The 20813-nt window shown below is 38.7% G+C and overlaps 1 protein-coding gene across 9 annotated transcripts in view; it reads right to left on the reverse strand.

The window, feature by feature from the left end:
• St7 (suppression of tumorigenicity 7) overlaps positions 1-20813 on the reverse strand; it is a 257756-nt gene that overhangs the window by 25245 nt on the left and 211698 nt on the right. For 8 of the 9 annotated variants that reach the window (XR_007109780.1, XM_047560747.1, XM_047560750.1 and 5 more), the window contains 2 exons: positions 13703-13775; positions 12165-12267 (listed from right to left, as the gene is read on the reverse strand). Coding sequence is in view for 8 of the 9 variants with exons in the window: in XM_047560747.1 (XP_047416703.1) it covers positions 12165-12267; positions 13703-13775 (176 nt within the window). In the remaining variant the exon portion in view is untranslated. Of the gene's footprint in view, positions 1-12164; positions 12268-12831; positions 12968-13702; positions 13776-20813 lie in introns of all 9 variants that reach the window. The other variant, XM_047560753.1, reaches the window with a different exon arrangement.

Consider the following 20813-nt stretch of genomic DNA (forward strand, 5'->3'; position numbering starts at 1 on the left):
ACACAAAAACTAAACCATACAAACAATAAAAAAGATAACCAGGCATAGCAATTTTTTGTATGTCTACAACTTGCTCTGACAAAAGACTAAATCTACCAAACACATTTTTAAAAACATCAGTAAGCGTTCAGAGAAGAAAACTAGTGCCGTTTGGAAGATAGGCTGTATACTCAATGTTGCTTACTCCTAAGGCTCAATAAGACACACAAGTGGAATAAGATAAAAATATTGCAAGTAACTGTGGCTCACTCAGCTCATGCTGTAATGGAGAATGAAGAGTATATCACAGAGGTCCTGGTCTCCTCCTCATATCTACCATATTCCACTGTGAACTGCTGTCTGAAATCCTGCTCTACCACCCAGCTGTAAGACCTAGACATGCTACTTAATTTCTTTGCATCTCCGCTTGTTCTTCTATAAAAATGCAGTAACAAAAACATACATCTTGTTGGTTCTAGATTTTGAAGATTACTTAATATATGTAAAACATTGACAAAGTGCCTGTACATAAGTATTCACTGAATATAGCTATTTTTGTTGACCAAAAAAGAAAAAAAAAGAAAAGAAATGCTCATATTATTATTGCAGAAGTGAGTTGTGTTTTTTTGCGTGTGGGTGCCCAAAATAAAACACATGAGCAGTTTTACCATAAGAATAGATTCATTAAAGAGAATTGATTACGGGAAGTCAACTGACCAATATGGAAATAAGCGTAAGGCAAAGTTGAATTCCAAATTAGACCTGGGGATTTGTAGTATCACTAAGGGGCCATATCACCAAGTACTTGCTTCTTTCTGGTTTGCTCATTTATTCATCATTTAAAAAATATGAAAGTGTTCACAGTATATCCCAAGGAAAGATATGGGCATGGCATGGTGTGCCCCAAGGATAGAGATATAGGGTGCCTTTAGTGTATCCCCAGAGTGTAAATATGGGCACAGCACAGCTTACCCAAGGATACTGAGAAGGGAGCATGCACAATGTAACTAAAGGACACAGACACGAGAGTGGCTCAGTGTGCCCCAAGGACACAGATATAAGAGCATGCACTGTGTGCCCTAAGTACATGGATCCAGGAGCACCCATGGGTACCTCAAGGACTCAGATGTGGAAGCATGCAGTGTGCACTCAAGGACACAGATGTAGGAGCACTCAAAATTTATGTCAGGGACATGAACATGAATCAGGTTAAGTCCCTATTTGGTGGTCCATGATCTTTGTGGAAGTGTTGGTGAGGTGCAGAAGGAGGAAGAGAGCGAAAGCAAGAGTGTGTGTAATCAAAGCAACAATAAAATTCAACAGGATAGGTGCCTCAGTAAGAGCATTAAGCATGCATTTAGCACTTACAAAGCAAATGGGAGGCATTGTGTCTGAGAAGGCGTCACAGAACAAGAAAGCTATGAGTCAATCCGATTGAATCAACAAGACTTTTCCCTGCAAAGATGGGGAATGGAGCCATCTAGGCCAGAAGCAAGGCTCAGCACTGGCCCCAAATCTTCAAAAGGCATAATGTGGCTATAATCTGGTGAGCTTGAGTAATAGCATGACAGTAACTGCCAACACATGCCAAGCATTGTCTCGGTGACTCTGAGAGGGAACCAATATTATCCCATTTTGAAGATGGGAAAATGGAGGTCTGGGGAAGTTAGGGAGCTTTCCCCAGGCTACATAGGGTACATGTAACAGAAAGCATCGGAACTCAGGCTTTCTGCTGTTCTCCAAGGAAGGGAAGCAAGAAAAGCAGGTGAAAGGCCCACTGTGACTTGCTCCCCAGTGTGCCCTTTACCTTGAGTTACTATGTAGCTTTCAAACTTTCAGAGACAGAATAGTCTGTTCAAAGGAATTAAAAAGACTCTTATAATAGGTGAATGTGATGAGAAACAAGACTTGGGGTTGTCCAGGGAGGCGCCTCAGAGAGGTCTTAGGAAAAACACTGCAGCAGTAATTGGGAAATGAGTTGATGTTCTGTGTGGTTTTGAAAGAAATGAGCGAGTTGTGTGTGAGAGCAGTGGCAGGGAAGAGATGGGAGTTAGCAAAGCCTTAGAAAGCTCCTGTCACACTTGGGAGAGAGGTGACAAAACCAAGTGGGAGGGGAAGGGACTTCCCAGGACTTAGTGGGTGAGGGAATCTGGATTCAAGGGTGACCGTGAAATTTTTAGCTTGGAGAACCAAAATAAGATGAGTTCCTTAGCTAGAAAAGATTCCAGAGGGAAAAGAGGCTTGGCAGTGGGAAGTAACAAGAACAGTATGAAGAGCTTGCAGAACATCCCTGGAGAGAAGGTCTGAAGGCAGTAAGTTCAGGTCCGCAGCGTGAGAGAGAGAAGCGGGAGACCCAGACGTGCTGTCTGGCCAGAGTGGGGAGCAAGGCTGCGGGAGCCCACAGGATCGCCAAGGAGAGTGAGCCACAAGGAGAGAGGGCTCCTCCTAAGACCAACATGAAGGGGTGGGTAGGAGAGGAAAAGACGCAGGAAGATATCGCCCAGAGTTCAGGAGTGGCACAGCGAAGATGTCATGAAAGAGAGGTCCTCAAGATATGAAAAGTGGCCAGCGGCTGGGGGTTTGGCTAAGTAGAAGAACACTTGTTCCGCAGGAGCGAGGCCCTGGGTTCAATCTCCAGCAGCAACAGGAAAAAAAAAAAAAAAAAAAGAGAGAAAAGTGAGAGTTCAGTCAGTGCACTAGATATTAAGTAGAGATGAAACAGGACGAGGTTTGAGAAGAGGCCAAAGTTGTGGTGGCCTAGGTTGAGGTGACCTTGGTGGGGATGGCCTTGATGGGGGTGATCATGGCAAGGGTAGCACTGGCTTAGATGGCCTTTGCTCGGGTACCTTCGGCAGGAGCAACTATGGCACTTTCTGTTGAAGAGACGTAGAAAATTTTTATTCCTGAGGAACGTGGCTTAAAAACTGGTTTCTGTTCATTTTCCTCTGGGTCATATTTCTTCTACAATGAATTCTCCTTACTCTAACCCAAAAAAGCCTTGGAACAAAATATGACTCAATTCAAAGAAACATATATTGAAATAATATTTCTGAAATGTGCCATTGATATACAATATCATAGATAATCTGCCAGGGTATTCTGAATTTCTTCTTCCACGCTTCAAGCATTTTTAAATGCTAAAACCCACTATACATTGTTTCCTAAATTGGATTAAAAAGCAATTTTATACTCTGTCAATCAGCTTTACCAAGATATAAGGGAAGGACTGCTTAAGTGTTTGCATGAAAGAAGAATTTCCATCACTATAACAATGTCCATTAGCATATACAATTACCAGGATGTTTTCCTCCACAAGTCTCTTGAAATCCCCATGAAATCTGAGCCTAGATTAACATTAGATGGGCCTTTTTTTAAGTGAATTTTTAATGGGAATGCATTTCTGTCATAACATTCTTAATTCTTTCTATTTTCTCATAACTCTCCATACTTCCAGACTTATAATTTAAAAACTAAATATCTATTAGTTTAATTTTCTGACTGGCCTTGCTGATAAAATGAGTTTTAGGAGTGTGGCAGCCTCCTTCCCCCAGCACCCTCAGGGACTGCTGGGTGGGACCAGTGAGCAGAGCACATGGCCCCATTGGTTCTGGGATTTTATAGTCAAGATCACAACAAAAGATATCCTTCTGGGTGCTTGTGGTTTTTCTCTGTCAACAGCTTCACCCACAATACCCAGGCACCTCAAGGAGGAGCTGGCCCCTGGCTCCTCAGCCCTCTTCTCATCGCGGCCTTCAGTTCTATGGGGAGTTGGGGGGAATGGTAGTGGGGTGGTCTAAGAGGCTTGTGATTTTTTCATGGGTCATAGACATCTGTTATTTTCTTAACTGTATTCAGAAGTACCTTGGGGTGCTGGGTGGCAAAGGCCCACATGTTAAAGGCTTGGTTCCCAGCTCATGGTGCTACTGAGATAGTATAACCTCTGAGTCTGGGCCTAGTAGAAGGGAATTGAATCACCTGGGGCATGTCTTTGAAGGGTTTATTGGGACCCTGGCCCCTTCCTCTCTCTTTACTTCTTGGCTGCCATAAGGTAAGCAGCTTCCTCCTCCAAATGCTCCTACCATGATGTGCTGACTCACCGCAGGCCCAAAAATGATGGCCAACTGACCATAGATTGATACCTCCAAAATTGAGCCAAAATTTTTTTTCCTGCTTATAAGTTGATTATCTCAGGTATTTTGTTAGAGTGATAGGAATTTTACTAACATACTGGGTTACCAGATATTTTATGCCAGTTTCAACCAGAAATTGGCATAAAATATTTATTTATTTATTTATTTATTTATTTATTAATAAAGCAAATAATAGCAGAACTGTAATAATAGAATTGTTTTTATTTTTGTGGGGTTTTAGAAGTAAAAACTACTGCGAGTGGTTTAAGTACAAGCTGGCCAGTGGGGGAACTGTGACCTAGTACTTGGGAGCCCTTCTTGATAATAGTGACCAAGTCAGACTTTCTTGTTAGCCAAGACTCAAGACTGGGAACCACCATGCCCAAGGTTTTCAGAGTTAAGCAAAAGATTTTGGCATTCTGTAGACAGTCTTGACACTCCCACAGTGTTGTACCCTTGGAGAATATTTGTACAGCAAGCACAGGACCTGGCTTCAGGAAACAAGAGAGTAGCCAGAATACTTAACCTGAGCCCTGAGTGAGTTGGTTGTCTCCCTTCTATGAATCCTAGAGCATGGTACCTATCTCACAGGAATACTGGCTCATCTATCTTCTCTAAAACTGGACATTCCTTTAGAGTAAGGACCACATTGTGATCAGGGTCCCAGTGCCTGATGCGCCGTAGTTGCTAAGTGTAGTAAGTGCACTAATAAAAGGGGAAAAGGACACTATGGCAGAATTGGACACCTTTAAAGAATGTAGAAACTAATTTAAAGCAGCAGGAAGATAATCCCTTCCATGATGAAGTAAAGTTGTGGGGATGGCTCCTGATTATTCTGTTTGAGCAAAGCAGTACCATTTAAGTAAAAGCAGTTCAAATATGCTCTGATTGAGAGGAGACATAGAAAGGTAAGCAGTTTCCAGCTGACGGTAGAAAAAGAATTCATCTTCTGGGGTCTCGAGACCTCTTCCCTTTGATAATAAGAATGGACAGCAACTCAGAAAATTAGGGGCAGAGAGGATGAGTAACCAAGACTGGGAGACTCCAAAGCCAGTCCTGTTCTGAAAAAAGCATCTGGTGTCTTTCAGATGGGCCTCTAACTCCTGCTACTCTAGGCACCTGAAACCCCTGACCACATAGCTCACACTGGGGGAGGTTTCCAAACCACCTCTTTCTCTTCCTCTTACCCTGCTCCTCCTGCCCTGAGCTTGGTAGGGGAACATATTCAACAGCCTAATTCCAACTGGTAGAAGACCTCCTAGGAATGAAACAACTGCTTTTTGTTTTTCTTTTTTTTTTTTTCATGAGCAGAAGAAAGGCTTGGGGAAGAGTCAAAACTTAACAGAAACCCAAAGTGCTCTGCTGGAGAAACTAATCATGATGGGTTCGGTGCGTGTGTGTTAGGGTCTACTAAAATTGCTCTACAATCTACTTACCCAGGAAGGGAATGCAGAGTTACATTATGGAAAGAAAGGCATGGCCTAAGCCTTCATGAGAGGGGAAAATGCTATGGATTGGACAGGAAATGTTTCCCAAAGGCCCATGTGCTAAAGACGTGGTCGCTGGTTTGGTGCTACTGGGAAGTGGTGGAAACTTCAAGAGGTAGGGACTATTGGGAGGTCTTTAGGTCACTGGAGACATACCCTGGGAGAGGATATTGGGACTCTGGGTGTTGCCTTTTTCTCTTTGGCCTTTCGCCCTGAGGTAAATGGTTTTGCCATGAGCTGCCCCCATGATGTGTTACCTTATCACTGGCCCAAACACAACAGGGCCAACTGATCATAAACTGAAACCTTCAAAACTGTGAACCCAAATAAACCTTTGTATTTGTTACAGTAGCAGAAAGTTGACTAACACATAGTAATAAAGGGGTAATGAAGATGAAAAAACCAGAGATTGATTGATGACTGATTGATTTTAGCAATACTGGGGACTGGGGATTGAACCCAGGGCCTTAAGCATGGTAGGCAAGTACTCTACCACTGAGCTACAGCCCTAGGAAGCAGAGATGCTTTATGAGCCACCTCATACGTGCCTACAATGGACTTACAGGCCTGGTCTAAATGAGGAAGTATGGGGAGACAAGGAGAGGAAAAATTTCATCCCACGCATGAAGTGTGTTTCTGGGGTAGAGGACCTAGTGGGAGTAGGGTGGCAAGGATGAGGATGGTACCATGCTTAGAACAAGAATGTGGACACAGGGCAGAAGTGGGTGCTGTTCAATCAACCACAAGCAATGGACTTCTCAAGCAGCTATAAGGTGCTGAATTCCAAAAAACAAAAGCTATAGCCAGAACATGCTAGAGCAAAATCTGGTGACCTGAAGGAGCCTTGAGAGTACTCACAGTCAAGGGTGCTATGGTGCCACTGTTACATTCTCTGGTTGTCCTGCAGACAAGGGTGCCCCCAAAACTACCTACTAATGCATTTACAGGAAGCCTCTATTTCCCCTATAGGCTGCAAGCAAAGAACTAGAGCTGAAGGAAAAAGGAAAGAGAAGACAGCAGGGTGAACAGGTATTGAGCGTGTACTGGGGGAGTTACATGAGGTAACTGCATTTATTTGTCACGAGCCCTGTGAAGCTACGACTTTTAATGTATTTCCCTAGTAATGACAGGACTTTCACATAATGGCTTAAGAATTTAGAAAAGAATAAATATAAACAGTAACGATTTTCCACTTTACTATCAGTGATAAAGAAATTCAAATTAAAGTAACAAAATTCCACTGTATTTAATAAATTCATAAATTCATAAATGTTTGTTGTTTTTCTTCCTATTTTTTAAACAAATTGCTCAACGAGAGTGATGAAATGGTGAAGAAGTTACCTATTCATGGGAGGGTCCTGCTACAATTTCCTTCCCCCACTCCGTCCCACTTCTACTCCCCTTCCCTCCCCGCCCCTTCCTTCCCCCCTCTCTCTCTTTGGTAAGCAATTTAGAATAAGTATCAAGAGCTCAAAAGCCTTAAAGTGCTTCCACAAGTGATCCAGTAAGTTCTGTTCTGCAAATCTACCCTAAGGAAATAATTCCAAGGACTGAAAACATCTTTCTGCTCATAGAGATTCACTTAGAAGTTGACCTGCCTTGTCAACCTGATGTCTACAGTGGAGGATTCAAGACATGAATCACTCCAGTTAACAAATAGTGCTGGGAAAACTGGGTATCCATGTGTTAAAAGAATGAAACTGGACCCATATCTTACACCACCAAAACAACTCAAAATATGTTAAAAATTTAAAGATAAGAACTGAAACTATGAAACTCCTAGAATAAAATGGGGGAAAGCTTCACAACATTGGTCCTGGCATGACACCAAAAGAACATGCCACAATAAAAATATAAAGTGGAATTGCATCAAACTGAAAAGCTTCTGTGGAATAAAGAAAACAACCAACAGGTTGAAAATGCAGCCTGTGGACTGCGAGGAAGTATTTGCAACCCATTTAGTTAATATCTAAAATATATAAGAAACTCACACAACTCAAGAGCCAAAACCCTCAATAACCTAATTTTAAAAACAGGCAAAGGACTTACATAGACTTTTCTCCAAAGAAGATACACAAATGGCCAACCGGCATAGGAAAAGATGTTCAACTTCACTAAATATGAGATAACTGCAAATCATAACCACAATAAGATTTTACCATATACACATTAGGATGACCACTATAAAGAAAGAACAATTGTTGGCGAACATGTAGGGAAATTAGAGCCCTTGTGTACTGTTAGTGGGAACACAAAACAGTGCGATTACTAATAAAAACATTATAGAGGTTCCTTCGAAAAATGAAAAATGGAACTACCATATCATCCAGTAATCCCACTTATGGATATTCAACCAAAAGAAGTAAGAACAGAATCTCAAAGTGATATTTTCATTACAATGTTCACTAAAGCATTATTCCTGATATCTAAGAGGTGAAAATAACCTAAATATCTATGGACAGATGAATGGATATAGAAAATGTAGAGTCAACATGTAATGGAATATTATTCAGCCTTAAAAAAGAGGAAATCCCGCTCTACACCACCAGTGGAGACTTTGAGGACATTATACTAAGTGAAATTAGCCAGTCACTAATCCTGCATGATTCCACCTATACAAGCTATCTATAGTAATCAAACTCCCTGAAGCAAAAGTTAAACTAGTGATTGTCAGGGGCTGGGGTGAGAAGGAAATAGGAAGTTGTTCAATGGGAATAGAGTTTTAGTCATGAAAGATGAAAAATTTCTAGATATCTACTGTACAACAACATGCATACAGTTAACAGTACTGTATGCTAAGAAACTTAAGGGGAAGTATTCACATTACATGCTTTTTATTTAATACACACACAAACATACTTCATCCCCAAAAGAGACATATGAAGTACCCAGAAAACAGTTATAGAGACCATCTTTAAAAGGTTCAAAGGCACATGGACAAAAAGACTTGGGCTTTAATGTTAAGTTGGAGGATAATCTTTTTAGGTCAAAATCTCTGGAATCTGATGATTCTCCCGCAGAAACAATACATATGTCCCTAATGCCTAACTACATAGTCCAAGTGCTCCACACTAATTTTTTAAATATGAAAATGCATAGAAAAAAAGATTAAAAGGAAATTGTTTTAAATATGACTAGATCATAGTATAATGAGTGATTTCTTTAGACTTTAACATAAAAGAAGTTGCTTTATAATATCAATATAGAGGGAAAAAGCATATCTAATACTACCTATAACAAATACTTAGCCTTTTCTTGGAAACTTGACAAAAAGTAAAGGTTTATCTTTGCCACCCTGAAGGAGTTAATATAACATGCTCCAAACCAAAAATATGCCTCCTTATAGGGAAGGACTTTTGGTGTAGACACAGCACACCAAGAACACATAAGCACTAGATAATCAGGTCTGTATGAAGTAATGAATCACTGAGAGACATTTCTCCCCCACTCTGACCCAATGGGAATCTCAAAATTGGCAGGTAAGGAAACATATTTGTGGAGTGAAAACTTCAAAATCCAATAAACTATAATACAAAGATGAAGATATTGAATTGAGATGAGGGTAGCCTTTCATATGTTCAGCATGACATGGGTAAATTTTTCTTTTAAAAATGGTGAATACTTCCTTTAAATGAAAATCTTCTATTTTAATTCCATTAAATGGAAAAACAACCTCTAATGAATTAAAGATTTCTTTTTCATGAACTGTGTACTCAGTTCTTAAAAATTAACAGCATCAGGCTGGGGTTGTGGCTCAGTAGTAGAGCACTTGTCTACAATGCGTGAGGCACTGGGTTTAATTCTTGGCACCACATATCAATCAATCAATAAAATGAAGGTCAATCAATCAATAAAATAAAGGTCCATCAACAACTAAAAAAAATTTGTTTTAAATTAACAGCATCAAGATCCTAAAATGCACAACTGACCTTAAAAAAGAGGTAAACAGCAAGTGCATAATCATGGCTCTAGAGCAAGAGACCACAGGGGAAAGAGTAATTCTGATGATAAGGGGGCACAGGATTCATGAGGTGACTTTCATGGTGGGGGGAGGGGGATGAGCATTAGGATTTCCCCAGAGAAAACAAAGAAGAAGGGGAGGGCGCTGCTAAAGTATTATCAAGTCATGAACAGCAGAGCGTGTGTAAAGATGTTGAGAGCATATTGTATATGGCACCCATGCACCAGAGTTCCATGTTTAATTCAACAGATGAGACCAGTGAATCACAAGGACCTTTCCCTGTGGACATGTGAACAGATGAAGAGATTTTCTTCCCCCTCAGCATGAACCCAAAAAAGCAAAGGGTATAAAATCAGTTTACCTAGGTACCCTGACTTCTCTGTTTCATGATTAGAAAATAGAGTGAAACCAAATATTTGAAATGTTCTCAAAGAAATGATGTATGTCTGAGATGGTAGATATGCCCTGATCTGATCATTTTGCACTATATGTATGTGTTGAAATGCTTCACTGTATCCCATTAATATGTACAATTACTATGTACCAATTAAAAATATATATTAATAAAAATATTTGAAATGTTTCCACTTCAAGAATAATTCTGTTTTGCAGGAATGTCAACTGACTGTGCCAAATTCTTCCATGAACTACTTCTAAGTACCTTTAATAACATTTTAGAGACTCAATTAACCATTTCAGACTATGATCATAGAATCAAATGACTAACCAAAATACCTAACCAACAAGAATCTATCTTGCACCCCAGGATTATTAGGCTTCTAGTTAACATTACTGGGAAAGTTAAAACCTGGTTCCTAGACTTGAGGGGCCTCTGAAAAGTCAAATATCTGTTTTAATAATTAACAGATATGTGGTCCACAGTTTTCCAAGCACTTCAAATATATTATCTCCCTTGATATTTATCACAGAAGATAGGCAGGGCTTATATTTTAATCTTACTTTGAAAGATGAGGGAAAACTTTTGAGCAGAAGTGCTAAGTCCCAGGTTTTGTGTCTGATTAATGACAACCAGAATCTGAACTCTTTTTTTCCCTTAGAATGCAGAACTCTATTGCTCAATAACTACTTCTTAAAAGAGCCTTATTTATGCTCATAGACTAGCTCTGTCATTAGAGAATGGTATTTAATAAATATTGATGGATGACCTAAGTTTATTGTAATTCAGGACAATATTTTTATGATTAGTTTTAAATTTTGATGAAATTCAATAAGCATTTTTAGCTTACGTAAAATATGTTATATAAATATGTTTATAGCACACTATATGTAATACTTAAGTCTGCAAATACTTTGTGGGTTACTATCTGCTGGCACTAGAGAGGATAAATGCATCCTTGTACAAATATGGCACTGTGCATGGTTCTTCAATTTCCTATTATATGAAAAGATGACCTTGAGTAAAACCTCAGGAATGATATTAGATCACTTATCTCTGTCACTCTAGATACCAACAAAATAAATTATAGTAGGTAACCCTGTAAATCATCTCAATACACACATTCACACACCCCACCCTATTGCTAAGGTACTGCAACAACACAAGTAAACATCTGTCCTTTGTCATTTTCCACCAGTAAGTTTCCATTAGACATTTTGCGAAGAAAGTTAGGCTTTGTGATACCTGATGTGAATTGCAGGAATAGTTTCTTAGAAGCTTAGATGTGTTTAATGTCAAGAGATTGAAACTGACCCTCAGCCACATACCTACCACAGAGCAGGTATTCAAACACAGGTAAATCATAAATAAACATCCATCTCCTGATTCCACTAAAATCTACTTCAGAAAAAAATATGGGAAATACTGGGTATTTATAAATTGGTAAATCACATGGTTAAGAGTTAAGACAAATATTTCCTACTACATATACCTAATAAAATGATATCAGAAATCAAAATACTACATACTTTCAGATCTTCCTTATTTTTATTTTTTACCAATACTGATTAATAACCATTTACCTACAGAGATAAATTAGTGAGTACTTTTTGCCAGTTTTATCAACAACAAAGTTTATATCCTGAGTTTGGTCTATGTAAGATTACAACTGGTGTGACATTCCTATCAAATGCATCAAATCCTTGGGATCTCCACTTTTTTCCAGTTTCAGACTTCTTGACCTGTCCTGCCTAAGAAGGGTCTATCTATATACCTTATTATGTGAAGACCAAAAATTACTCCTAAGTTCTCCCTGAGTGTAGGTTTTGCTTTAAAAAAGGAGACTTAGGCCAGGCACTGTGGCACACAGCTATAATTCCAGTGGCTTGGGAGGTTGAGGTAGGTTTGTGAGTTCAAAGCCAGCCTCAGCAAAAGTGAGGCGCTAAGCAACTCAGTGAGACCCTGTCTCTAAATAAAATACAAAATAGGGCTGGGGATGTGGCTCAGTGGTCGAGTGCCCCTCAGTTCAGTCCCCAGTACCAAAAAAAAAAAAGGAGACTTAATGCCTATAGACTCTACAGGACCTCAACACTTGTTGGTTGCCATTCCTTTTGTTTTATATAACTGGGCATATAGGAAACAGGACACGGTGGTCAGTGAACGCTTCCCTGCTATCATAACAAGCTCCTGTGGGGATTCCACAGACTCACTTTTGGCACGTGAGGATTAAATTCCACAGCTCTGTGAATGGCCTCTACTGCATTCATCTCTGCTGTGCTCAGCCCCCGCCGAGATGCAGCCTCGGGAGAGAATCTGAAAAGCAGAAAGACAAACACCATCCAGTTGGGACCACTGCTTGGGCATCAATCCAGAAAGGCATCTACACATCAAGGGCCCATAAAACCAATGCGAGCCAAGGCATGAGCTCTCCAAACTTCCACTACATGGAACCTCTGAGTGACCCCTCAGACGGAGGCCAGCAAAAACCCCAGCAGAAGCAGAAAGCGTGCTTGCATCTAATCGAGGCAGGAACTGAATTCAGCTGTCAAGTCTCTCTGTCTAAATAGCTAATCTAAATTTTCTATGAGTACCTGCTTAGGTGAGGGGAGGGGAAAGGACTGACAAGGGCAGATAGTGTAGGAAAAAGAGAAAACCAGGTTACAGAAGAGCGCACTTGGTTAAAAACAGAACTGGGGAGAATTTTAAAGGAGGCTCCCAACCCCATGTCAGTGCTGCGATGGAGGGTTAAGTCTTTGCAGCTTCAGCCGCAGGCGAGCCTGCTTGGGCCGTCCCGGCAGAGGGGGTGCATGCCCAAACTGTGGGCGAGACACCTGCCCAGTGAATGAAAAAAACCAGACCATGCAATCTCTTTCTCACCTCACACCCAGGGCTAACTCCAGAGCTGTGCTTGGCAGGCAGACACCACAGGGGAAGCTGTGACAACCCTGGCCCTGCCCTCCCAAGCTGGAGTCGCTGTGTAGGGAGAAAAGATGTTGCAGTAGGTACTGGCGATCTACAGGATAAAAAAGAATGAAAGAAAATTACTTCGGTCTTGAAGTGCACACACACTTAACAGCAAACCTGTCTGACACAGCAGAGGCTGTTTCCTGTTCTCTGCTTTTCAATACTACAAGAGGAATTGTATCAGGGAAGTGGAAGCAAAAACAGTTAAGCCATCTCTGCTCTTTCACCTGCCAGTCATCCCTCGATGCTTACAGATATTCTACATGCCATAGTCACCTGCCTGAATAAAATGGGCAATGTCCCACTGAGACGGCATCTCAAAGGAAACACACTCTGAGTGGGGAGCTGACGTGGTATTGATAAGGCAAAGAATGCGAGATGACCACCCCCTAGGCCACACTGCATTACCCAGTCATGGACTGCTGAAGGAAGAGGAATTATCCAAAAAAAGAAAAAATAATAATAACAAAAGGACAGCATTTTGTGTAAGTTCCAAGCAGGCCTTTTGGTATCTACTGTCTGGCAAAAAGAAAAAAGAAAAAAAGTCACCTCAGAGGCACGGATTTTCATAATAAATCCTTCTTTAGGTACCCCACACCCTTACAATACCTGGGATACACATTTCCTCCTTCTAGTAGTGAAAGAAAAGATCAGCAGGATTTGGGAAATGCATGCTCATAAGCAGGAGTCTCATAGACTAGGAAACTTCCAGAGAAAGCCCTCAGAGGCAACACGGCTGAAGTCGGGTAGGCCATTGGTACCGCACCAGTCATTGCTCACTTACTTGTCAGAGACAGCTCTTGCTTTGAGCAAGGCAGCTGTGTAGCATATTGTTGCCGACTTTGGTAAGCTTATATCTGTTAGAGAAAAAAAAAAAAGCAGGAGCTCTTGTAAGTTTGCAGTAAAAACAAGGATTTTAATACATGAGCATTTTAATCATGCAAGTGCAATGGAGGACATATTAATATTAATGCACACCTTATATAAGAACTTCAGTTCTTCCTTAATATAACAGTGGTACATGAAACTAAGGGTAATTCTTATTTTCGTGAATAATTCATGTTTCAAATCTGATTCTTCAGTAATCATCTGCTACTTTTAAATATGCATTTTCATATGCTGAGTGTAGGGAGAGAATAACTATAAATATAAAAATTTAATTATTACATGAATACCTGTGATATGAAAGGCAAATAGGACCTTTTTGTGAATTTAAAAATTAATTTAACAAGCATTTGAAATACTAATGTGAAGAAAAAAACATTATCTAAATTTTTTAAAAACCTGCACAGCTAAATAAATTATCCTTCAGTGGTCAGATTTAAGCCAAATTTCCTTTGTATTAAATTTCAAGAAGTTCATATTCAATTTTTAATAGTGCTTATTAAAAATGCAAAAGTCAAAGAAGGAAATATGCATATATTATGTATATAATTTATATATATGTTTATATATATGTAAAGAGTATATATATGAAATTTAGGTACGAACATAATTTTGCTCATTCAAATCCATGATAAATCTCTAATGTGAAGTCAAATTTGCAACCAGAATAATAGTTCCTTTTAGTTTTTTAGAAAATCTCAAATGGAGTGATGGGTAAGAGATTCAGATAACAAGTCGAAAAATAAATTCAGGGTACAACTGAGAGTCTGACACAACTATCCTATATACATATATGAATACACAAGTGAATCTCCACATCATGTACAACCACAAGACTGAGATCCTAATTTGAAAAAGATATACTCCATGTTTGTATAAATATGTTAAAATATACTCTGCTGTCATGTATAACTAAAAAGAACAAACAAAAAGAGTAGATCAACTCAGAGGGCAGTCCCTTTGGGGGAAATATTTGTTCTTAAATTATAATTGTTTTTTCCCCCAGAATATGATGTGTTCATATTTCTTTAGTACTTGTAACCAAATTTATGCTGTGACACAAGAAGACATTATTAATTCAAAATCGATGAAAAAATGGTATTTCCAGTTTCTGCCAAATTCACTGTAGGTTAGAAGAGTTCTTGACACCTGGAATGCCCTGCAAGTTTCTCCACAGAATTGTTTTCAACTTAGAAAGGTTTACACTACAGTAGGGCTGAAAAGTAAAGGTCAATAATTAGCTGATAGCAAAAGAAGAAAACAATTTTCTAAATAAAAACCAATAATAATGATTTACCATTAGGTTCAGATTGAGAAATTTCACTTTGCAAGAAATAGTAATAACATTGATAAAACACAATCATAGAAAATACTGAAGCCAAGCATTGAGACCAGATCTTGGGCCTGACTTAACCTCACCTGAACCTTCTCTTCCATGATAATCAGGTAAAGTGTGTTTTCTTGCATTAGCTTGAGTTTGGTGATCAGCAAGAGCCTACGGGAGCTGCCCACTCTAGCCTGTCTATTGTGTAAGGTCAGGAACTGCTCCTGGGCAAGCTAATTGGTGACAAGAATAGCCCCTGAGGAGATAATGATCTTTGTTTTTGTGATTTGCAGAACAGGAATGCATTTTGTGACTGGAGAGTAAGGATACAATGTATCATTTGGTTGCAAACCTCTACATGTGAGAAGGTACTCATCACCTTCTACATAAATCAACCCTACATCAGCCTCCTGGGAGGATGGTCCTATAGGACAAGATGTTCCTTCATCTTCCCAAGAGCTAGCTCATCACTATAAATTTCCTTCCTTGCCTCTGCCTTGCCTCTCTCCCCTAATGGGTTTCTATAGTGCCATAAGCAAACTAAGCCTCTGCAGGGTCACAGTACCAGCATAGAACTAAAAGAGAAAGAGGATTTTGTAATCTGGATCTCATAAATTGCATCCAAGCAAAATTTCCCCACCACACACATACTACAGAACGGTGTGAATGCTGTGCTTGTGAGGAAAAAAAGAATGGCAGACTCCGAGGTTTGACTTGCTCTTCTAACATCTAAACACTTGGCAGCTTTCCAGTGTCAAAAATCAATACGGAAACATCAGTGATTTCTACTGGAAGCTAAGAAAAAAACTGTGACAATACACACTCTATTTATACATTTTATATAAAAATGGTCTAAGCCTTATTTCCACCCTTCCTGGTATGATCCAGGTGTCAAGCTGGCTCCTTTCTGTGGAGTGAGAACCAATGAAAACCGGAGGAAAGAGCTGAGGTGGAAACAATGATTATAATCAATTGAAGGTTGCAGCACAAGACAAAGCCTTACCTGATAAACTAAAGAAAACCTCTTGTAAATGAACAGCTTCTCACTGAGAAGGATAAAATTGCATTACAATGATTACCTAATCAATCAAATAGACATTTTCAACCAGTTGGAAATTCAGAAAAAAATAATACAACTGAGGTGTTCCAGCAAGGACTAGAGATGCCTAATCAAAGGAGATCTTTAATCCAGAACCATGCTCCCCGCTCATCTCAACAGAATGCTTCCAATTAGAAAAATGGAACAGGACTCAGCAGCAACTGTTAACTTCTGCAGGACATTTTCTCCATTTAAGAAATTTTTATATATTTATTAATTGCCTGCATATCTTCTTCTGTAAAGTGTCTGTCCAGTTCCTTGGCTCATTTATTGATTGGGTTATTTGTATTTTTGGTGTCCCCAAAAACCAAAGGTTGAATGTTTTACCTGATAAATGGATGATAATATATAATGGGGGTGTGGGTGGGGGGGTGAGAGAAGAATGGAGGAACTTTAGATTACATAGAGGGAAATGAGGGGGTGTATGAAAGATGATGGAATGAGACAGACATCATTACCCTATGTACATGTATGATTACATGAATGGTATGAATCTATATCATGCACAACTATAGAAACGAAATGATATATCCTATTTGTGCACAATGAATCAAAATGCAGTCTGTGAAAATAAAAAAATAATTAAAAAAAAAGAAAATTTCACCCCAACTCCTATATTGTATGTAAATCAAGTGCTTAAAAATAATCAAAACTACATTTTAATCAATCTCAAATGGGGGTTGGGAGAAACACAGATCTATGAAAACAACCCATTCCTCAAGAATGTCAATGCCCATTCCATTTGTTATTCTTTTATGCTGGAATATTATTTTGTTCTATTTTTTTAAAAAAAGTTAATAACAGTAAATTATTCTTGCATAACTTGCTTATTTAAAAATTTTCAAAGTTTTTCTTTTAATTCTGTAAAAACAATACATCTAGTCAGTAATGGCAATTAGTCTCTAAGGAGGGATAAATCATGCAAAAGATATTGATCCTAAACTTCCCTTCACATAGAGCATCTTGTTGCTCAAATAAGGTGTGATTTGCAACTTTCATTTTTTAAAATGATGCTTATCTTTATGCAGGGTACTATGGCAATATAAGTTGAAAGATTTTACATTTTACCTACCCAGTAATTCTACATCTAAGATTTTATTCTAGGGAATTAACCATGAATGTACACAAAAGTTGCCCATTACAACATTTTTTCTAAAAGTGGGAAACTAGAAATAGCCTAAATGTTGAATCTTAGGAAACTGATTAAGGCTCTGTACATTCACAGGGTGCATTTCTGTGCAGTTTCTAAATCATGTGGTGGGAAGGTATTGAATGATCTGAGGGAAATGTTATATTGTGCACATAGAAATAACTAAAATATGATTACAAAAAGTCTAAATTAATATTCATTTTTAGAAGAATATATATGCAAATAGTAAAAAGATTGAAATAATATATACCAAATATCAATACTAGATTTTTTTTCTGGATAATAGGATTATAGGCAAATTTTTTCTACTGCTTTTTGTTATTTCCAAAGTTTCCTATGATTTACATATAATAACTGAATTTTTAAAGAATAACAATATGATGATGCTAGAAAGAAGAACTCTGTTCTATGAAACAACTGGAGCAAGCTCATAGGCAAATACATTGGTGAACCAGACACAGCACAAAGATATGAAGTGCAGTCAGCCTGCAGATCTGTCCATGTACACCTAAACACCCTTGTGAAAGTCAGGGTACTCCTTTGGCAGTGTGCCTGCCCCAGGACATCACCTCATTTCAATATTTTAATTTAATTTCTGCCTAACATCCAAATCAGAATCAGAAACTGATATGTGGCTTACTTTTAAGAAAAAACATATATATTATCCTCTAGGAGAAATTAATTATGACAGGCTGCTTGCCCTCTGAGCCCTATCTCTTTCATTCCTACCCCACCTTCAGAAGGCTAAGACTTGGTTATTGGTGCCTATTATAATTTTTAAATTCATTGTGTTGTCATAATTATATGCTCACAGGAATTCATGACTCAAAAGTCAGCTTTCCCCCTTACATAATTATAGTATAACATCGAAAAATAAGCAAATATGACATTGGTATAGGACTTGAAGTAAACTATAGGTGTTGCTCATTTTCACAATTTTTATGTGTTCAGGGGTGCATCCCATATCTAGATTCATAGAACCACCACCACCAAGGTACAGGACTATTTCATCACCACAAGAAACTTCCCTGTGCTTCCCCCTTATATTTGAACCCTCCCTGTCCTTTCTTGTGTGTCCCCTGGTGACTCTAATCTGTTCTCTACAGTTATTTTTTTTTTACTGTTTTTTGAGGTGCTGGGTTGAACCCGTGGCCTCGTGCATGCTAGGTAAGTACTCTAGCACTGATACATCCCCAACTCTGTCCTCTAGTTTTGTTTGCCTACTGTGATTTCAGCTTTTACCACTACCAATATGGATAAATGGTACAAAGAAGAGAGTAGCTTTCAGAAGTGATGAAAACATTAGTATCAGAAGTTTTGAGCAGAGAATAGCAAATCATCTGCTTTCCAATACTGCTTGTAATGTGCTCAGAAAATTTTACTTTGAGGAAGACTCAAAAAAATTATACTAAGTAGTTTGTTTTGTATGAACAAACTTTTAACTCTGCAGTGCATTTCTGCCTTTTGTAAGTAGCATTAAGCTCATTATTACCCACAAGTCCTCTTAAGAATTATAATTGAGGCTAGGTGGTAGCCTCAGTGGTAGAGCAGGTGCTCAGAATACACGAGCCCTGGTTCAATACCCACAAAACACACATTCACACACACAATTCAAGGAGGAAACAAAAGGAAAGGAATAATGAAATACGACATAATCCCATTACTCGCTGCAGAAACAAAGAATGCTAAATAAATGCTTCTCACTTAAGCAAAGCTAGCCTGCTGGCATTAGCTTAATTTTCCTTTTACTTCTTTGCCTTTTTGGGTTCATACAAGTCCTTTCATGAAAGGAGAAGAAATTTCCCCAAGTGTGTTAGGTGTGCAAAATCAAATTGTCATGAAAATCTTTCACCAAAAACTACAATCCTGAACCTCAGACAAATGGAATCGAAGAGTATGCATCTGCTATGGTTTAGATATGAGGTGTTCCCCAAATCAACTGTGCTAATGCAGGTATGTTGGGAGGTGAAGTGAATGGATTGTGAGAGTAGTAACCAAATCAGTCCGTGCTGGACTGACTGGTCCTCTTCCCTGTGGCTCTTTCCCCTTTCTCCGTCTCTGCTTTCTGGTTGCCATAAATGGAGAAGTGTTCCTCCACTAAGTCCTTCTGCCATGAAGTTCTGCCTCACCATGAGTCCAGAGCAATTAACTTGACCAATCATGGACTAAACTTCTGGAACCATGAACCAAAATAAACTTTTCCTCCTCTAATTTGTTTCTGTCATGTATTTTTATTAAAGAGACAAAAAGCTGACTAACACACTATTCTTTCACGTATGACTTCTTCACTTAGCATGATATTTTTGAGATTCATCCATACATTAACATGTTATCAGTACTTCATTCTTTTTCCTTGCTGAGTACTATCTCATTGTGTGGATATACTCATGTTTATCTATTCGCTTGGTAATGAATATTTGTATTATTTAAGCTAGATGAATAAGGCTGCTGTAACCATTCTTGTATAAACTTTTTAAAAAACACTTCCATTCTCTTGGATATGTAACTGGAAATGGAATTACTGGATCAGACAGGAGATGTATGTTTAACTTCATTGGAAACTGCTAAACAGTGTTCTAAAGTGGTTGCATGAAGTTTGCAAAACTAATATTTAATGATAGAAATCAGGAAAGTTGTTACTTCTGGGCTGTAGAGCAGTTATTGGCTGGAAGACGGTATGAGGCAACCTTCTGAGATAGTGGAAAGTTCCATGTTTCATTCTGGGTGGTGGTCAGATGGGTGTATACATAAGTACAAAGTCATTTCTCTCTATACTTAAGATTTGTACATGTTACAATATGTAATTTCTACCTCAATAATTTAAAAATAAACCCTAAAACTCTGTGTTCACCCAAAGTTGTCTTACCAGTTCAATCTCTGGAACAGTTTGCCCTTTATCATTCTGCGCACTCCATTCTCTCTATGAATACTTATCCAAAATCACTAATTTTGCCTTCTATTACAAAACATTATCCAATTATTTCTCAAGTCCCTTTCAAACATTAAATGGTTGAACTCTCTCCTCTGTACCACTTTTTTTTTCTAGGAAAGATACCTCCAGCTCAGTTGACATATTTTTCAGAATTTCTTAACCTATTTTTGTTATTGGACAGTGGGTCATTTTAAAAAATTAGAATCAGAAATGTAAATAATTCTTTAAGTCTCCTAAATTTGACTGGCACAGAGCTCAGAGGAAATGTGCAGTCTGAGGAGCTGAAGCGACTAACCCTCTCTGAACACTAGCTAAGAGAACCCCAGGACTCCTCATTTGTTCCTATGATTTTGTAGCTGTTAAAACCCTTCGGAGTTCATTCAAGTTGATTTCACTCAAAATTGGTTCTTTCTTTCATGTAGACCATAAACCTTTTCTGAAATTTTGAAAACCTACAGGCAGGATTTCACATTTAATTCCATTAAATTTTCAATCTTAAAATTAC

This window comes from Sciurus carolinensis, chromosome 8 (genome assembly GCF_902686445.1).
Source record: "Sciurus carolinensis chromosome 8, mSciCar1.2, whole genome shotgun sequence".
Classification (NCBI taxonomy): domain Eukaryota; kingdom Metazoa; phylum Chordata; class Mammalia; order Rodentia; family Sciuridae; genus Sciurus; species Sciurus carolinensis.